This window comes from Hyla sarda, chromosome 2, assembly GCF_029499605.1.
Source record: "Hyla sarda isolate aHylSar1 chromosome 2, aHylSar1.hap1, whole genome shotgun sequence".
NCBI lineage: Eukaryota > Metazoa > Chordata > Amphibia > Anura > Hylidae > Hyla > Hyla sarda.
Window position 1 is genome coordinate 147088160 of NC_079190.1, and position 17485 is coordinate 147105644.

At 46.0% G+C, this 17485-nt stretch overlaps 1 protein-coding gene across 1 annotated transcript in view; it reads right to left on the reverse strand.

Moving 5' to 3' along the window:
• OBI1 (ORC ubiquitin ligase 1) overlaps positions 1–17075 on the reverse strand; it is a 34540-nt gene extending 17465 nt beyond the window's left edge. Inside the window, exons 1-2 of the mRNA XM_056555570.1 lie at positions 16864–17075; positions 6990–7125 (exon numbers count right to left, since the gene is read on the reverse strand). Of these exons, the coding sequence (XP_056411545.1) occupies positions 6990–7125; positions 16864–16935 (208 nt within the window). The 5' untranslated portion in view covers positions 16936–17075. The remainder of the gene's footprint in view (positions 1–6989; positions 7126–16863) is intronic.
• Between the last annotated feature and the right edge of the window lie 410 nt (positions 17076–17485).

The following is a 17485-nucleotide window of genomic DNA, read 5'->3' on the forward strand; positions in this document are numbered from 1 at the left end:
TATTCCCCTGCTGTCCCTCACTGAGGCTAACTGTTATTCGCAGATGTTCCTTCTACACAGGGTGTACAAAACTCTGGTACTCCTGCATAGGATGGGTCTTAGACTTGACTCTTCATGCCAGAGATGTGGCCAGTTGGGGGCTCATCTGTTTTACACGGTGTGGAAATGCCCAGTCTTGGTTCCTTTCTTGAGGGAGGTGCTGTCCCTCATCCGTAGTGTGTATGTGATAGTAGTACCACTGGAACTAATAGGGTGTGGAATGGAGCCATCGGGGATTGAACTGGCTATTCGTTGTACCAAACAAGAAAGCTTATAGCTTAATACTGGATGTGGGCGAGTCCGCCTACAGTAGCTAATAGTTTCTAGGATTACACTTATTGTTTGTTTATAGAGGGGTATGTATGCAAAGCATAAATCCATGTGTAAGTTTCATATGGTCTGGGATCCCTGGGTGCGGGTTTTTAGGTTAGGCTCCAACAGTTCGTAAGGGACCTGTTGGTAGTATTGTTTGTTATTGTATTATTGTGTGGTCTATTGTCTTTCCTGGTGTATGCTATCGATGTATTCATGGGGACCATTATTGCTATGGCCTTTTTGGATGGTATTATTTGATATTTCACATGCAATCTCACTTTGTTCTTTCTCCAAGTTTTGCACTGTATCGGGACTTGGACTCGTGGTGGACTTGGGACCGTTTGCAATATTTTTCTTGGGAATATAACTAAGCCCAAAATAAAATCAGCACTCGACCACCTCCCGCCCATGCAGTTGACTCGCCAGCATAACAAAGCTAGAGTTGCAATCCCAAACTAAATAAGTATAGTCACAGCACAACTCCAGAGTTCAAGCAACGTTAAAAATTTATTGCAACATATTAAAAAAGATGTGACATTTCAGCAGCAGTGCCCTTCTCAAGCAAAAAATGCTTTGGCGTTTTATAATTTCCTACTGACTTCCTGCTAGCATCTGGCCACATAATAATAATAAAAAAATAAAAAACACCCCAAATTGCCACACAGTGTAAGTGGAAACTTAGCCTTAGGCTTTATTCACACAGCGGAATTCTGCATCATATTAAAGCCCAATAGACTTCAATGGGATTCTGCACTCCCATTCACACTTCAGAATTTCCGCATGCGGATTCCGCACAAGCCAGATGTGCGGAATTTCTGCTGTGTGAATATAGCCTTACGGTGGCTTCACACTTTTTTGAAAAATGGCACTGCAGTTTTTGAGCCAATGCAAAAGCTAAGTGTGAAATCCCCCTATAGGGAGAGCTCTATGTTTCTGAAGCATATTACAGGGACAGGTTTGCTTTACTTTTAACCAGCAAAAAAATAAAACAGCAGCAACTAACAAAGAATACAGGGCACTGGCCCTGCTCCCTATATCTCCGCAGAGTATGCTGAAGTACTGTCTATGACCTTTATGATGATTCCTAGAAAACCAATTGGTTAAGGCTGATTTTATTACCATAATGATCACACTATAAAATATTATTTTCTACCTGTCACCATCAATGGAATTTAATATATTACTAGCTGAATACCCGGCGTTGCCCGGTTCAACAAAGGAGAAAGCTTTTGACTTCATATCCCGTCCTCATATATTGTTGTCATATCCCAACCCCATATCCCGTACTCATAGCCCAACCTGCCATCCCTACCCGTAATATGTGTACCAGGTATTGAAATTGCTCCAGCCGTACGGAAATTATATGAGAACATACATTTCCCATTGATTTGCATGAGACTTTAACCCCTTCCCGACCTATGACATACCTGTACGTCATGGGTGGCAAGGTGTTCCCGACCCATGACATACAGGTACGTCATGGACATTACTGCCGCTACTCGCGGCATCCCGCAGCGCCTGGAAAGATGGTGGCTATCACTGATAGCCAGCCATCTTACCGTGCGACCACGGGGGGTTTCGTCCCCCCCCCCCAACGATCGCTGCTATCAGCTGGTCAAATCTGACTAGCTGATAGCAGCGTGGTGTGTGAGTCCCGATCACGGGGAACGGGACACACAACGCTCTGCTAAGTGTCCCTGACCCGTCCCCCGGCGTCACTTACCCGTCCGAGCGGTGTCCCGAGCGGTCCCGGCGTCCTCCGTGCGGTCCCGGCTGCGCTGCGTCCCGGAGGTGAGTTTCCGGCAGCAGTGCGGCATCTTCATTGGCAGCAGTGAGATCGCCGTAAAGCGATCTCACTGCTGCCTCTGAGAGTTTCAAAACTGCAACTCCCAGCATGCCCAGACAGCCTTTGGCTTTCTGGGCATGCTGGGAGTTGTAGTTTTGCAACATCTGGAGGTCCACAGTTTGGAGACCACTGTATAATGGTCTCCAATCTGTGCTCTTCCAGATGTTGTAAAACTACAAATCTCAGCATGCTCAGTCTGTCCAGGCATGCTGGGAGTTGTAGTTCTCTAACATCTGTAAGAGCACAGATTGGAGACCATTATACAGTGGTCTCCAAACTGTGGACCACCAGATGTTGCAAAACTACAACTCCCAGCATGCCCAGACTGCCCAAGCATGCTGGAAGTTGTAGTTCGGCAACATCTGATCCTTCAGATATTGCCGAACTACAACTTCCAGCATGCCTTGGCAGTCTGGGCATGCTGGGAGTTGTAGTTTTGCAACAACTGGAGGCACACTAGTTGGGAAACATTGTCCGTTTCCTATCTCAGTGCCTCCAGCTGTTGCAATTGTTGCAAAACTATAACTCCCAGCATGCACTGACAGACCATGCATGCTGGGAGTTGTAGTTTTGCAACAGCTGGAGGCACACTGGTTTGGAAACACTAAGTTTGGTTGCAAAACACTTGAAAGTTTATTACTTAACTTAGTGTTTCCAAACCAGTGTTCCTCCAGCTGTTGCAAAACTACAACTCCCAGCATGCACGGACAGCCAAAGGGCATGCTCGGAGTTTGCAACAGCTGGATGTTTGCCCCCTCCCCCCAATGTGAATGTACAGGGTACACTCACATGGGCGGAGGTTTACAGTGAGTGCTGCAAGTTTGAGATGGCGCAAATTTTGCGCTGCAGCTCAAAGTTCCAGCGGCAAACTTGCTGTGAACCTCTGCCCATGTGACTGTACCCTAAAAACACTACACTGACACTAACCTAAAATAAAAAGTAAAAAACACTACATATACACATACCCCTACACAGCCCCCCTCCCCCCAAAAAATGAAAAACGTCTGGTACGCTACTGTTTCCAAAACGGAGCCTCCAGCTGTTGCAAAATAATAACTCCCAGTATTGCCGGACAGCCATTGACTGTCCAGGCATGCTGGGAGTTTTGCAACAGCTGGAGGCACCCTGATTGGGAATCACTGGCGTAGAATACCCCTATGTCCACCCCTATGCAAATCCCTAATTCAGGCCTCAAATGCGCATGGCGCTCTCTCACTTTGGAGCCCTGTCGTATTTCAGGGCAACAGTTTTGGGACACATATGGGGTATCGCCGTACTCGGGAGAAATTGCCTTACAAATTTTGGGGGGCTTTTTCTTCTTTAACCCCTTATGAAAAGGTGAAGTTGGGGTCTACACCAGCATGTTAGTGTAAAAAAATAAATTTTTTACACTGACATGCTGGTGTTGCCCTATACTTTTCATTTTCACAAGAGGTAAAAGGGAAAAAAGAGGCGATTTGCACAGGGGTGGCTGATTGTTACAGCAGTTCTGACAAACGCAAAACAATAAATATCCACATGTGACCCCATTTTGGAAACTACACCCCTCACAGAATGTAATAAGGGGTGCAGTGAGCATTTACACCCCACTGGTGTATGACAGATTTTTGGAACAGTGGTCTGTGAAAATGAAAAATAAAATTTTTGATTTACACAGTCCACTGTTTCAAATATCTGTCAAACGCCAGTGGGGTGTAAATGCTCACTGCACCCCTTATTAAATTCCATGAGGGGTATAGTTTCCAAAATGGGGTCACATGTGGGGGGGGGTCCACTGTTCTGGCACCATAGGGGCTTCCTAAATGGGACATGCCCCCCAAAAACCCTTTCAGAAAAACTCACTCTCCAAAATCCCATTGTCGCTCCTTCCCTTCTGAGCCCTCTACTGCGCCCGCCGAACACTTTAGATACGCATATGAGGTATTTCCTTACTCAAGAGAAATTGGGTTACCAATTTTAGGGTGATTTCTCTCCTTTTACCCCTTGTAAAAATTCAAAAATTGGGTCTACAAGAAAATGCGAGTGTAAAAAATGAAGATTTAGAATTTTCTCCTTCACTTTGCTGCTATTCCTGTGAAACACCTAAAGGGTTAAAACACTTACTGAATGTCATTTTGAATACTTTGGGGGGTGCAGTTTTTATAATGGGGTCATTTATGGGGTATTTCTAATATGAAGATCCTTAAAATCCACTTCCAACCTGAACTGGGCCCTGAAAAATTACGATTTTGAAAATCTTGAGAAAAATTGGAAAATTGCTGCGGAACTTTGAAGCCCTCTGGTGTCTTCCAAAAGTAAAAACTTGTCAATTTTTTAATGCAAACACAAAGTAGACATATTGTATATGTGAATCAATATGTAATTTATTTGGAATATCCATTTTCCTTTCAAGCAGAGACTTTCAAAGTTAGAAAAATGCAAAATTTTAAAAATTTTCATGAAATTTTTAGATTTTTTACCAAGAAAGGATACAAATATCAGTGAAATTTTACCGATAACATAAAGTAGAATATGTCACGAAAAAACAATCTCGGAATCAGAATGATAAGTAAAAGCATTCCAGAGTTATTAATGTTTAAAGTGACAGTGGTCAGATTTTCAAAAAATGCCCAGGTCATGAAGGTGAAAATGGGCTGGGTCATGAAGGGGTTAAACAAAAACCCTGACCCTCACACATGGGGGTAGTTAAGGGTTAAATTAACTATCCTATATTTTAAGTGGACATATAAGTAACATGTGACCAAGTATTATCGAAATATCTCCAGCGGTTTGGAAGTTATGCTGTAACATATTTCCCATTGACTTGCACGGAACTTTAAACATAAGCCCCGCCCCTGGCAAATGGGGGTGAGTAAGGGTTAAATCACCTATCCTTTGTTTGTTGCTGACATATAGGTAACATGTGTGCCAAGTTTCTAGTTAATATCTTTAGCCGTTTGAAAGTTTTTGTGGAACATACATACACACGTTGAGTTATATATATATATATATATATATATATATATATATATATATATATATAGATAAGCCTTTTTGAATTACCTTTTTTAATATACTTCTTGATAAAATTGTGTAACTTCATGTGTTAAATTAACCCCTAAAAGCAGGGCTGTGGAGTCGGACAAAATTTTGGGTACCTGGAGTCAGAGAACAATGCACTCCGACTAAATTTAAATTGGAATAAAAAAAACAAAAAAAAAAAAAGCAAGTTTAAATGTCCCAATTCACAAAACGTTATAATTAATGACTTCTCTACTGTAAGAATAAAGACCAATGCATGCAGTGCCTCACATAACCGCAAAACGAACACGTTAAGTGACCGTGAAGAAGCATGCTTTTCATGTGCTTCACTATATGGCACAAAATTAACACAATTAGGAGCGGCAATACTTATGCAGGTGGGACCTTAGCACATTGGGGGGTATTTATCAAAGGATTTATGTGTCTTTAACGTAACTTTGGCGCAATACTTTGGCGCAGTGTCTTTTTGCACCAAAGTTTGGCGCATCTTCTCCACTGTCATTTTTACAACTTTCTCAAAATCACACGGTGTGTGATTTCAACTTTAGTCAGTAATTCATCATTTGCGCCAAACGATCTTTGGCGCAATTTCGGTGCAAATCCCGTTTTTTTGACGCAAATCACCGCCAAGAAATTTTGCACTTGAAAAACACACTTAGCAATGTAAGAAAATGTAAAGGCGTCAAAATACATTAAAAAGGGCTGCTCAATACTATCCTGCGACATAGTTGTCTCTGAGGAACCTTCACCCTCCGTTGAGCCAGCATTAGACATGGCCACACAGGTTCAGGAAAGGTAAGCACTAAAGCAGTGGTCTCCAACCTGCGGACCTCCAGATGTTGCAAAACTACAACTCCCAGCATGCCCGGACAGCCAAGGGCTGTCCGGGCATGCTGGAAATTGTAGTTTTGCAACATCTGGAGGTCCGCAGGTTGAAGACCACTGCACTAAAGTAAAAAAAAAAAAAAAATGTAAAAAAAAAAACTACCCAAGTTGAAAATAAAATCCATTTCACATGGTGACTAAAAACTCCACAAAAGAAAATAACTCATGTCGCTTGCTGATATACTGCAGGAGGGGGTAAAATGCGCTGTCCTCTGTGATGGTAAGTTCTGTCTAAAAGGCGCTGGGAACAGTTGATTTCAACATTTGAGCCAAAATTACTAACAACTTACACCAAATGATAAATTTGGTGCATGTCCACGAAAACCAAAAGTGAAAAAAAAAAAGGATAAAAAGGAACTGTCAACAGGCAAAATTGATAAATACCCCCCATTGTATATAGATTGTATAGAGCTGGATATTTCAGCACCTTTTCCATTTGGGCTGAGCTAGACTGCAGAGCAGGGTTTTCGTCCTGTTGCAGAACCACAACTCCTAGCATGCATGGACAGCTAAAGTTTTGCAACAGCTGGAGGCACCCTGGCTAGGGAACACTGCTGTAGAGTTATGATGACTTCAGTGCATGGTGCAAAATTTTGTGGATATTTCTGCTCCTTTTGCAGCTGCTGGGCAGAGCTCAGAAACTAAAGAGTTCAGTGCACAGAGCTGCGGGGGATGAGTGCAGTCTCAGCCAATCACAGCCCACCTCACAATGAACTGCTCTAGACTATGTCCAAAGCAGCATAGAAGAGTGAGGAAGTTCTCTCTTGCATGGTTTCAGATGATGGCAGGTATTGGCTTATCATGATGGGGGTAGTGAACTGTGAGGATTAAAAGATGTATTAAGATCATGACAGGTACTCTTTAACACAATTCAGCAGCATACCTATGATATTCTTGCAGGGATTCTCTTCAGTTATGGGCACCCTGCAGGCCGGGCACTGGTTGTTGTTTTTCAACCATAGCTCAATGCAAACCGCACAGAAGACATGATAGTTGGCACAAATGACAGGATGTCGTACCTGTGACCATAAGCAGAAAAGGAAATCTTATTAGAAACAGGGACATAGTAATTACAGGTTAAGGCAAAACTTTAACACTGAGTACATGTGAAAAAACAAGAATGTATGCGTTGTATAGCCTGGTTTGGAGTATGTATTGCATATCTTTTAGCAGAAAGGCACAAAGGGACTTCAGTAAAAGGGGATTATACCAAACATTATCCAATAACAGAGCAGGAAAGCTGTAGAGAAATTGCCTGCCCCCATTGTTTGCATATTCATTTTCTTCAACCCCACGTCCTAGTGACGTGGAGTCACATGCCCCCTGAGCGCAGCCTGCAGAGTGCATGCGCCTGAGGTTTCTACACAGCTCTCACGTCCTGATGACATTAGAGCTGTTCGTCCAGGACGTGGGGTTGAAGAAATTTAATATACAAACAACGAGGGCGGGCTTAGGCCCTTCCACTGGGAGCTAAAGCGAGACAGACGGTGGGGGACCCGCCTTCAAAGCACTACTACAGAGAGGACAAACAGAACTTTAGCGGGGGAGAACTCAATGGCCAGGGCACACAAAAAAAGTAAGTGAACCCTTTATGGACTTCAATTCAACCACACTATCGCCCAGTATATTGGGTTTAGTGTGGGTGAACCTGCTGACAGTTTTCCTTTGAAAGTTCAAAGACCCTGGATAACCCCTTTAACATCTTCACATTTAAAGCGGTTATCTTCTAGGTTTATTAATTTATTTAAGAAACCCTGCCCAGGCTTCTGGGGAAATTATATATATATTTTTTTTTTTTAAAGGACCCCCTGCAGCTACCTAGTGCTTCTGGTATCACTGCTCCTTTGCTGAGATCCTCTTCCTTGTTGCTTCTGACGTGTCAGACTACCCACTCAGCTAAACACTTGTTGCAACTATGTCCCACTTCGGCCAGTGATTGGCTGATTGGCAGCATTACATATTGTGCCCTTGCACCAGGAGGAAGACCGGAGCAAGGGCACCTCAGCCTTTGACTGACCAAGGCAGGGCACTGCTACAACCAGGGATTAGCTGAGAGGCAGTCTGACGCGTGTACCCCCAGCAACAAGGAAAATGATCACAGTGGAGGATGGGGCCGCAATAGAGGAGGCACCGGGGGAGCGGCAGGAGGTAAGTCAGTTATCTTTGTTTGTTTGTTTTAACGCTTTCAGGACTGGGCCATTTTTGGCCTTAAAAGGAGTAGTCCAGTGGTGAAAAACTTATCCCCTATCTTAAGGATAGGGGATACATTTCAGGTCACGGGGGGTCCGACCGCTGGGGCCCCCCCGCGATCTCCTGTACGGGGCCCTGACAGCCCGCAGGAAGGAGGTGTGTTGACCACCGCATGAAGCGGTGGGTGACACGCCCCCTCAATACAACTCTATGGCAGAGCCGGAGAGCTGCCTTCGGCAATCTCCGGCTCTGCCATAGCGATGCATTGAGGGGGGTGTCAGCCGCCGCTCCGTATGGTGGTCAACAGGCACACTCAGGCCAGCGAGCCGGGGCCCCGTACCGAAAGATCACGGGGGGCCCCAGAGGTCGGACCCCCAGCGATCTGAAACTTATCCCCTATCCTTAGGATAGGGGATACGTTTTTCACCACTGGACTACCCCTTTAAGGACCAAGGACCCTTTTTAAAATCTGACCTGTCCCACTTAATGTTGTGGTAATTCCAGGATGCTTTAACTTATCATAGTGAATCTGATATAGTTTTTTCATGACATATTGTACTTGTGATACATTTTGGTCAATACAGTCTGCAATTGTGTGTGAAAACTCCAACAATTCCGTGAAAAATTGGAAAAGTTTGCATTTTTTGAATTCCAGATTTCCTGCTTGTAAGAAAGATAGTCATGCCACATGTGTTATTAATTCACATTATGGGTACGTTCACACATACAGGATCCTGTGCAGATTTGACGATCAGGATATGTAACTGCAGATTAGAAGCTGTGCCCAGTCAGTTCGTTTACATTGAAATCTGCAGCAGAAAATCCTGCGCATCAAATCTGCATACATGTGAGCGTACCCTTACAATACGTCTACTTTATGTTGCCATCATTTGTTAAATGTTCTTTTACTTTTTTAGGACATTATGGGGCTTAGAGGTTTGGCAGCAATTTTCTACATTTTAGAGAAAAATTTTAAGATCATATATTTTTAGAGACCAGTTCAGTTCTGAAGTGGATTTGTGGGGCTTTTAGGTTAGAAGCCCCTATAAAAACCCTCTATGATAAAAACTGCACCCCTCAAAGTAATCAAAATGACATTTGGGAAGTTTGGTAACCCTTTAGGCTGACCCTTCTTGCAAATGGATGTATATGTACGTCCATTGCGGGCTCCCGCTGTATGACGTGCATCATACCCGGTTGGTCCCGGTTGCTATCGGCCTTAACCCTTTAGGCGCCGCAATCAAAGTTGATTGCGGCGTCTAAAAGTGGCAAATCCCATTCCCAGCTAGCTCAGTGGGCTGATCGGGACTGCAGCGTCATCCAGATCAGAGAGAGGACAGCGGGAGGTCACATACCTTCCCCCCTACCGTCCGATCGGTGCTCCAGCCTTGCGTTCAGCTATGCCAGGCTGAAGCAATGGAGCACCGATAACACTGATCAATGCCCGCCCATGGAAAAGCATTGATCAGTGAATGCAAGCTAAAGATTGCATGTTATAGTCCCCTAAAGAAAACAAAAAGGGAGTAATAAATATGCATTAACCCCTTCCCTAATAAAAAGTTTAAATCACCCCCCTTTTCCCATTTGTCAAATAAAGAAAATGTAAAAAAAAAAAAAAAAACTAAAACATGTGTGGTATCGCTATGTGCGTAAATGTCCGAACTAGTAAAATACGATGTTAATTAAACTGCACGGTCAAAGGCACAAGCGTAAAAAAATTCCAAAGTCAGAAATGCATATTTTTGATCACTTCATATTCTAGAAAAAAAAAAATAAATACGATAAAAAAAATTTAAATAAAAAAAAATGGTCCCAATAAAAACTACAGATCACGGCGCAAAAATAAATAAATAAAATTAGCCCTCATGCATCCCTATATATTGAAAAAAATAAAAATAAGGAGCTGAGAGCTAATTGTTGATCCAGCCCTGAGTGCAAAAATGAAAGAAGTTGAGGAAGGGAGGACACGACTGGAGAAGGAGATTGGGATTCGCACCAACGAAAATAAGACCGCCAGGTACGGTGGTAAATCCTTGCGGAAGAGGGCTTGCGTGCCTTAAGCATGGTGCGAATCACCTGTTTTGAGAAGCCACGGGCTCTTAGTACCGCGGTCTCAACCGCCATGCCGTCAAATGCAGCGACGGTAAATTGGGGTGGCACAGGGTACCCTGAGAGAGAAGGTCTGGACGAAGTGGAAGGCGCAGCGGAACGTCGTCCAGGAGCCGGACGACGTCGGCGTACCCCGCCCTCCGAGGCTAATCTGGAGCCACGAGGAACGGCGGGAATATTCGCCGCTCTGAGCTTCCTCAGTACCCTGGGAAGGAGAGGAAGAGGAGGGAACAGATAAGGAAGGGCGAACCCCGACCAAGGAATTACCAGTGCGTCCGCTGCTAGAACACGGGGGTCCTGTGACTTTGACACAGAGGGGAACCTTCTTGTTGTGGCGGGATGCAAAGAGGTCCACATCTGGAGTTCCCCAGAGGCCGCAGATCTCTGCAAACACCTCCGGATGAAGGGACCACTCTCCAGAATCGGGAGAGGTCCGGCTTAGGAAGTCCACTTCCCAATTGTTTACGCCTGGAATGTGGATAGCCGAGATGGCCGGAACCCTGAGCTCCGCCCAGAGAAGGATCTTGGAAACTTCGGTCATCGCCGCCGAGCTGCGGGTGCCGCCCTGGCGATTGATGTATGCCGCCGCAGTGGAGTTGTCCGACTGGACACGAACTGGGCGGCCCTGGAGAAGGTTCTCCCAATGTAACAGACAAAAGGTAGATTGCTCTCAGTTCCAGGATGTTGATCGAGAAGAGCGTCTCCCTGGGAGACCAAAGGCCCTGGACTATCCGGTCTCGGAAGACACCCCCCCAACCCAAAAGGCTGGCATCCGTCGTGACTACCAGCCAATGGAGGGGCAAGAAGGAGCATCCCTGAAGAAGCAAGGGGGAGCGGCGAGATGCCCGAGGAAGTACGATCTTGCAATCGAGGGACAAAGGAGACCTGTCCCACCGGGATAGAATCGCAAGTTGAAGGGGACGGAAATTAAACTGAGCGAAGGGAACGGCCTCCATGGCCGCCACCATCCGACCCAGGACTTCCATGCAAAATCGGATGGACACTGGGGAAGGGTTCCTGAGTATACAAACCCCTGACAGAAGGGTCAATCACTTGTCCGATGGGAGGTGAACCCGGGCGGACTGGGTGTCGAACCGAAGTCCTAGAAAAACCAGGGACTGAGTGGGGGATAGGTTGGACTTGTCCCGATTGACCAACCAACCGAAGCGAGACAGGGCCTGAAGGGTGAGGCTCTCTAGATTCTGGTCTCTGGATGGAGCCTTGATCAGAAGGTCGTCCAAGTAAGGGATCACTGAGACCCCCCTTGTCCGAAGCAGGCCGATCACCGGTGCAAGGACCTTGGTGAATACCCTCGGAGCTGTGGCCAGGCCGAAGGGGAGAGCCACAAACTGGAAATGTCCCTCTGGGACAGCAAATCGGAGGAACCGCTGGTGTCCCGGAAAAATCAGAACATGGAGGTAGGCATCCCTGATGTCCACCGAGGAAAGAAACTCCCCGATCCATGGTCGCCACAACCGAACGGAGAGACTCCATACGGAAGTGGCGCAGGAGGAGATGCCTGTTGAGAAGCTTTAGATTCAAGATTGGGCGTACGGAACCCCCTTTCTTGGGAACTACAAAGAGGTTGGAATAAAAACCTTGAAAGCGTTCCCTGGGAGGAACCGGGACAATGACCCCCTGAATGAGGAGGGACTGAAGTGCACCCCAAAAGGCCTTTGCCAAAGAGGGAGACTGCGGAGCTCGGGAAAGGAAAGAACGATCCTTTGGAAGAGAGGCAAACTCGATCCGGTAACCGTTGGACACCACGTCTCTGACCCAGGAATCCTGCACCTGTGTGGTCCCGACATCCCGGAAGAGTAACAAACGACCTCCCACCCGAGAAAAATCCGCGGGTGGGGGGAGTCCCTTCAGGCAGAGGTGGGTTGGGAAGCAGAGGTGGGTTTGCCTAGTCCCCTTTGTGCCCCCGAAGGTCCGAAAGGACCGAAAAAAGGTAGATTTACGGTGGGAGGTAGTAGTACGGCCTTATTTTGAGTTAATAAGGAACTCTTCCCTCCCGTGGCTTCCGAGATGATCTCGTCTAGGCACTTACCAAAAAGCTGAGCCAGTAAAAGGAAGCGCAGTGAGAGACCTTTTAGAAGCTGCATCCGCATCCCAGGCTTTAAGCCACGCGGATCTAGGGCCGACTGGATGGAAGCAGAACATAGAAAGTCACCCACTTTAGAAAGCAGGAGAATTAAATCGGCCAGTTCTTCCGAGGAAGCCCCAGAAGAAATGCCCTGGCGGAGTCGGGAAACCCAAATTGCCAGGGCCCTGGAAACCCAGGAAGAGGCAAAGGTAGGGAGAAGAGATGAACCCGTAGCCTCAAAGGCAAACTTGGCCAAGGTTTCCACCTTTTTGTCTGCTGGATCCTTAAAGGATGCAGCATCGGACAGAGGTAAGGTAGTGGTCTTAGAAAGACGGGAGACTGGTGGGTCCACCGTAGGAGGTGAGGTCCACCGGGTCATAAGGTCCTTAGCAAAGGGATAACGCGCTTGAACCTTTTTTATTTCTTGAAACCTCTTGTCAGGGTGCCTCCAGGCAGACTCTAGCAAGGCTTCAAATTCAGCATGGGAGCTGAACGTTTTGAGTGCCGGACGGGCACGATAAAAGGAAACTTCTCGGACAGCGTCCGAAGTTCCTGGGTCCTCTAAGCGAAAAGTGTCTCTTATGGCTGAAACCAATGAGTCCACTATATCGGTCATGTCTGTGTGGTCTTCTGAGTCAGAGACAGAAGCAGCCTCATCAACTAGTTTACCAGGGGAGTGGGAACGGGTGGAGGCAGCCTTAGAGGAGGGAGACACTGACCTGGCGCGCCGATCTGGAGATTCAGAACGGCGACTCGGGGAGCGTCTTCTAGAAGAAAGACACTTGCTGGGAGACGTAGCAGAGGGACGGTGCCCATGAGAGGAACGCCTACGCCTCTACCCAGACTCCGGAGGGGAGTCAGAGGAATGACCCCTATTACGCTTGTGAGAGCGTTTAAAATAGGGTGAGGGAGAACGAGGCTCTCTAGGGGAACAGTGTAAGGAAGACCTCTCTAAGGCTGTCACCACGGAGCGGGAGACCTGCGCCAAGTCAGATATAGACTGAGAGAGGGAAGACACCCATATTGGAGGGGCAGCAGAACCCACTGGGTCTGGGGGAGCATCCTGAATACCAGGGGGGGGGGTCAGGAGTTGCAGTGGTGCAGGCGGAACAAGTGGGTACAGCAGACCCAGGCATTTTGGAGTTACAGCCCTTACAAGTGTAGTAGGTGACCAGGGCCCCGGGTACCTGTTTAGAGGGAGGAACAGTTCTGGGCTCGGACATGAATAAAACAAAATGAAACAGCCTCACCAGCGTCCGTGTCCCCTCAGGCAGTTGCTGTGAGGAAGGGAACGAGAAGAGAGAGAACACTAGCAGGGACGGCCAGACCAATCAAAAAAGAGGGGCCGGACTAGACTGAGGTGCCTCTGATTGGCTGACAGATCCCTGCTCAGTCCCCATTGGCCAGAGAGATTCGCACTCTTCCAAGGGCGCGAACTCTGCTGAGAAGAAGGAGGCCGGTAAATAATGGCGCCCGCTCCCGTCCCTGAAGCTTATGTGTGAGTGAAGGCGAACGGGAGCGAGCAAGAATGCCGGCGCAGCAGTCGCTGCGAAAGTGAAAGTAAACTGCGCCCTGGCTGCGTCGCATAGAACGCGGCCAGAGCACAGAAGAAACTAAAGTAAAAAAAAAAAAAAAAAAAAAAAAAAAAAAAAAAGGCAGCCGCGGCTGCTGATAACTGTGATAGAAATCCATACACAGTCCTACACCACTGACTCCATAGGCCCCTGCATTCCCAAGTGCCCCCAATAAAAGTTAGGGAACCCTTGCCCAATAGGGATTCCCACTAGATAGAATAAAAAGGAGTGGGACCAAAATAGGGGTCTCCAGCAGTTGCAAGCCCCCGCACCTGAAAGAAAAAAAGGGGGGAGAATACTCACCTCAATCTGAAGAACTCACCTCATGAAGTCTTCAGCCAGCTTATTTGTCACCTGCGTCATGCCGGGCTTGAAAAGCGAGACGAGCAGGGAAAAGTGGGGGACCCGGACCCATAAGGTACAACCCTAGGCGCTGACCGTTGGTGATAGGGGGTTAACAGTACATCCACGATGCTTGTGCCCCCTCAATTGCAAATGGGAAAACAGTGAACGCTATGTTCCTGAGTCCCCACCTGAAAAAAGAAAAATAAAGGGAAATAAGAAAAACTAAACGTCCCTATTCTATAAAAATAAAAAAATGTTAGACCAAGTCTGGGGAGAACCCCAGACTAGTGTCCATCTCCTGCAGACACTAAGCTTAAACTGATTACCTCAGGCTCTGTAGGCGGGTATATCCTGCTGGGAGGAGACGACTTTTTGGTTTCCTTACTGTCAAGTCTCCTAGCAACAACAGCATATACCCAAGGTCTGTGTCCCCCAATGGAGCCGATAGAGAAATATATATATATATATATTTTTTTTACCTGTTAAGGACATACAGGTACCTGTCCTTTACCCCACCAGGACAAAGGGCATTCAAGTACGCTCTTGCATCCTGGTACTTAACCCCTTAAGGACGCAGGACGTAAATGTACGTCCTGGTGAGGTGGTACTTAACGCACCAGGACGTACATTTACGTCCTGTGCATAACCGCGGGCATCGGAGCGATGCCCGTGTCATGCGCGGCTGATCCCGGCTGCTGATCGCAGCCAGGGACCCGCCGGCAATGGCCGACGCCCGCGATCTCGCGGGCGTCCGCCATTAACCCCTCAGGTGCCGGGATCAATACAGATCCCGGCATCTGCGGCAGTGCGCGATTTGAATGAATGATCGGATCGCCCGCAGCGCTGCTGCGGGGATCCGATCATTCATAACGCCGCACGGAGGTCCCCTCTCCTGCCTCCGTCCTGCTCCCGGCGTCTCCTGCTCTGGTCTGTGATCGAGCAGACCAGAGCAGGAGATGACCGATAACACTGATCTGTTCTATGTCCTATACATAGAACAGATCAGTATTAGCAATCATGGTATTGCTATGAATAGTCCCCTATGGGGACTATTCAAGTGTAAAAAAATAATGTAAAAAAATGTAAAAGTAAAAAAAAAGTGAAAAATCCCCTCCCCCAATAAAAAAGTAAAACGTCCGTTTTTTCCTATTTTACCCCCAAAAAGCGTAAAAAACTTTTTTTATAGACATATTTGGTATCGCCACGTGCGTAAATGTCCAAACTATTAAAATAAAATGTTAATGATCCCGTACGGTGAACGGCGTGAACGAAAAAAAATTTAAAAAAGTCCAAAATTCCTACTTTTTTAATACATTTTATTAAAAAAAAAATTATAAAAAATGTATTAAAAGTTTTTTTTATGCAAATGTGGTATCAAAAAAAAGTACAGATCATGGCGCAAAAAATGAGCCCCCATACCGCCGCTTATACGGAAAAATAAAAAAGTTATAGGTCATCAAAATAAAGGGATTATAAACGTACTAATTTGGTTAAAAAGTTTGTGATTTTTTTTAAGCGCAACAATAATATAAAAGTATATAGTAATGGGTATCATTTTAATCGTATTGACCCTCAGAATAAAGAACACACGTCATTTTTGCCAGAAATTGTACGGCGTGAAAACAAAACCTTCCAAAATTAGCAAAATTGCGTTTTTCGTTTTAATTTCCCCACAAAAATTGTGTTTTTTGGTTGCGCCATACATTTTATGATATAATGAGTGATGTCATTACAAAGGACAACTGGTCGCGCAAAAAACAAGCCCTCATACTAGTCTGTGGATGAAAATATATAAGTTATGATTTTTAGAAGGCGAGGAGGAAAAAATGAAAACGTAAAAATTAAATTGTCTGAGTCCTTAAGGCCAAAATGGGCTGAGTCCTTAAGGGGTTAAAATTTCATCCCACAAATAAGGTTTTATTTGTTTCGCCGCAGATTATGACTTTAACAGTATTTTATGCATTTTTGGCACTGAATAGCACAGTACACAAAAAAATAAAAGGACACCACACAGTCATTATATATATATATATATATATATATATATATATATATATATATATATATATACACACACACACATTATATAAGAAAAAAAAAAGCAGAAGAGTTGTGTTGCCCATAGCAACCAGATTGGAAGTGACATCTGGGATACACTAGTTACATACATTAGGAGAGCTTTTTCAAAACTTGTGCAGAGGAACAGTTGCCCATAACAACCAGATTCCAGTTTTTTTTAAGGCCTCTAAAAGATAAAAGCCGGGCAGATTAGTTGCTATGGGTAACAGCTCCATTAGTTATGCTGGACGGGCAACAACACATCTTTCTCTCTCTCTCTCTGCCCAGTATGATACCCTCAGTTACGTACGTCCACAGCAGTAAATAAACATGGATGAGTATACAAACACGGAGACCCCGGACACGGCTGGAAGCAGGTGTGTGCTGGTCCTTACCTTGCCCAGGCAGATGTGGCATGTAATGGGAAGCGTCAGTGCCAGCGTCACGTTCTGCACACTGTGTGCCATGCTCCTAACTCCGCCGAGCCCGGTGTCTACTGCCCTCCGCACTGCACTTCACTTCACTTTCTTCCCAAGCTCCTCGTACACAAAGCGCAGCTACGGGTCGCAGCAGGGACAAACCTCCTGCAGCCTGGAGAACGCGCTCGCAGAGGTTGGTTTTGGCGCCTTAGTTCCTATTCCGCGGGTTTAGCGCATTCACTTGTAGATGAGGAGAGGGAGGCCCAGGCGGTGTGGGGATGATGGCAGGCGGTATTCAGTGTTTATTATATTCTGTGTGTGGTGAACCACCGGGAGTTTCCTATGTAGGGTACCACCAGCTGTTTCAAAACTACAACTCCCAGCATGCCCGATAAGCCTGGAGGGTCACTGGTTGGAAAACACTGCATATAACTGATTATACATTTATATGTATATACACACACATACAATTGAATTGCACATTCCAAGCATATTTGCTTGGACATCCCTACAGCCCAGTGTTTCCCAACCTGTGTGCCTTCAGCTGTTTCAAAACTACAACTGCCAGCATGCCCGGTAAGGCAGTGTTCACACCACG